The 1,932-nt window shown below is 60.0% G+C and overlaps 2 protein-coding genes across 2 annotated transcripts in view; one reads left to right on the top strand and one right to left on the bottom strand.

The window, feature by feature from the left end:
• Positions 1 to 1,067, top strand: part of ABCB6 (ATP binding cassette subfamily B member 6 (LAN blood group)) — a gene marked incomplete at its 5' end in the record, with an annotated part of 5,466 nt that extends 4,399 nt beyond the window's left edge. Inside the window, 1 exon segment of the mRNA XM_029084501.1 lies at positions 937 to 1,067. Within this exon segment, the coding sequence (XP_028940334.1) occupies positions 937 to 1,067 (131 nt within the window).
• Positions 1,068 to 1,815: 748 nt separating this feature from the next.
• The window catches only part of ZFAND2B (zinc finger AN1-type containing 2B), a gene marked incomplete at its 5' end in the record, with an annotated part of 3,435 nt that continues 3,318 nt past the window's right edge, over positions 1,816 to 1,932 (bottom strand). The window contains one exon of the mRNA XM_010165990.2: positions 1,816 to 1,854. Within this exon, the coding sequence (XP_010164292.2) occupies positions 1,816 to 1,854 (39 nt within the window). The remainder of the gene's footprint in view (positions 1,855 to 1,932) is intronic.

Below are 1,932 nucleotides of genomic sequence, written 5' to 3'. Positions count from 1 at the left end.
GTGGCCAGCGGCTCTGCTGTGACACTGACTCAGGGCTCAGGCCCCTGCTCTGCCAGGGAGCCCTTTGCCAGCCAGGGCCCCGTGTGCCCGGGACCTGCAGGGGCTGGGTTGGACACTCCGCTACGTTTGTACCTGTGTGTTTTGCTGTTGTGTAGTTTCTTAAACCAGGTCCTTCCCAGCTCCGTGCCTGCGTGCTCTGGGCAGGGGAGGGGTCTGCAGGAACCCCCTGGAGGGGCCGTGCTCTGGGCGGGCAGGTTACTGCCTGTGCCCTTGGGACAACCAGCAGCTCTGACACAGGGTTGAGCTCCTCAGGCTCAGGCAGGAGAGGGACAGAGGAAGCTGTCAACACCTGCCCCATCTCGATGGAAAGGGCTGAGCATGGCAGGGGGCTGCACTCCAACGGGAAAGGAAGGAAGAAGCAGCACAGCTGGTGCCTACTTCTCCCCTACATGCTCCCCCCCTGCATCCCCTTGTGACCCCAGCCTCAAGAGATGCACCACTCTGGGCTGGAGACCAAGCAACTGCTCCCCAAAGTGCCTCTGCACCCTGTGCTATGCTTTTATTTTCTCCCAAGCAGCACTTTGACAAGTTTCAGCATTCCCTCAGGCCAGCCTGAACCCACCTCCTGCCCCAGGGGTGGGGCACTGCCAGCAGATAACCTCCCATCCTCAGCTGTACTGCTCAGAGCAAGACAGCCCTGCCCCAGGCAGAACCAGGCACAGCCCTGCAGGCAGGAGGGGTTCCAGCAGAGGCATGAGAGTGGGTGGGAAAGCAGCACTGCTCTGCATGGCTGCAGCCCACCCTCCACCAAAGGCCAGCAGGACAAGTGCCCCCCACCCAGGCATCAGCTCCTGTGTCCAAACACCAGCAAGGAAGAGCTGGCTCCAGGCTCAGGGCTGAGTTTGTAAGAAGGGGTTCTGTGCTGCTGCTCCCTAGGAGGGGATCCCTGGCAGTACGGCTGGAAGGAGGGAGCTGTTCCTGCCCCAGCAGCATTAAACAGGGCCCAGGATAATTTAGGGCAGCAGAGGAGCAGCCAGCAGCAGGAAGGCAGCTGCAGTCCTGTGTGAGCAACGCTGGCACAGTCAAGTCACTGCTGCAGTTACTTTTCAATTAATGGCCCTTGTTAAATTAAACCAGAAAGGAAACACAGCTCAATTCAGTCTCAGAGAGGTCCCAGGCCCCAGCCGAGTTGGGTAAGGCCCACTGTGCTCTTGTGCATGCAAACAGCAGGGGAGGCACCGAGGGCATGGGGAGCAGGGAAGGGGCTGCCTTCACACTGCCAGGAGGCTGCACATTCAGCCACACCATGTCCAGGTGAGAGACCATCCCAACCACAGTTGCTCTTTGCTGAGGGGCTAGCACAGCCCTCCCCGGAGCATGAAATCCATCCCTCCACTACTGCAGCAGGCAGCTGCATCCCAGCTGTACATCCGAGCATGCAGAGATGTCCCCATGTGGCACGTCCCTCCAGGCTGGCTCTGTCCTCAGCCCACAGTCCCAGCAGTGCTGTGACACGGCCACGGCAGCTGTGACTAGGTGCATGCCGTGGGCTGCTGCTTGCTTTGGTCAGCGTGTGCTCAGCCTCATCTCACAGCCTTCACCTCTCCAGGAGCATCAGCAATTTGCTGCACTGATTTTATACAGGTGCTAGGGCTGAGGTGTCAGTGTGTTTGGTGGCTCCCTTACAGCCCCCAGGGAGACGAGTCGTCCCTGGTGAGGTGCTCGTCATTGGTGTCCAGGCCAGAACCCCACAGCATCCGTGTTGGAGGCCAGAGTTGCTCCTCAGGTCACACTGGCACACCCCGCCTCGCCTGCCTACGACATGCTGCAGTTTGATGGCTTTGAACCGTGCGCCTGGAAAGGGAAGAAGCACACAGTGAGCAAGGGAAGATGGGCTTCTTCCCCCCCCCTACAACAGGGCACACCCAGTGC

Source organism: Antrostomus carolinensis, unplaced genomic scaffold (genome assembly GCF_000700745.2).
Source record: "Antrostomus carolinensis isolate BGI_N321 unplaced genomic scaffold, ASM70074v2 scaffold25964, whole genome shotgun sequence".
Lineage (NCBI taxonomy): Eukaryota > Metazoa > Chordata > Aves > Caprimulgiformes > Caprimulgidae > Antrostomus > Antrostomus carolinensis.
Note: the sequence above shows the minus strand (reverse complement) of the source record. Positions and strands in the feature narration are given on the sequence as shown.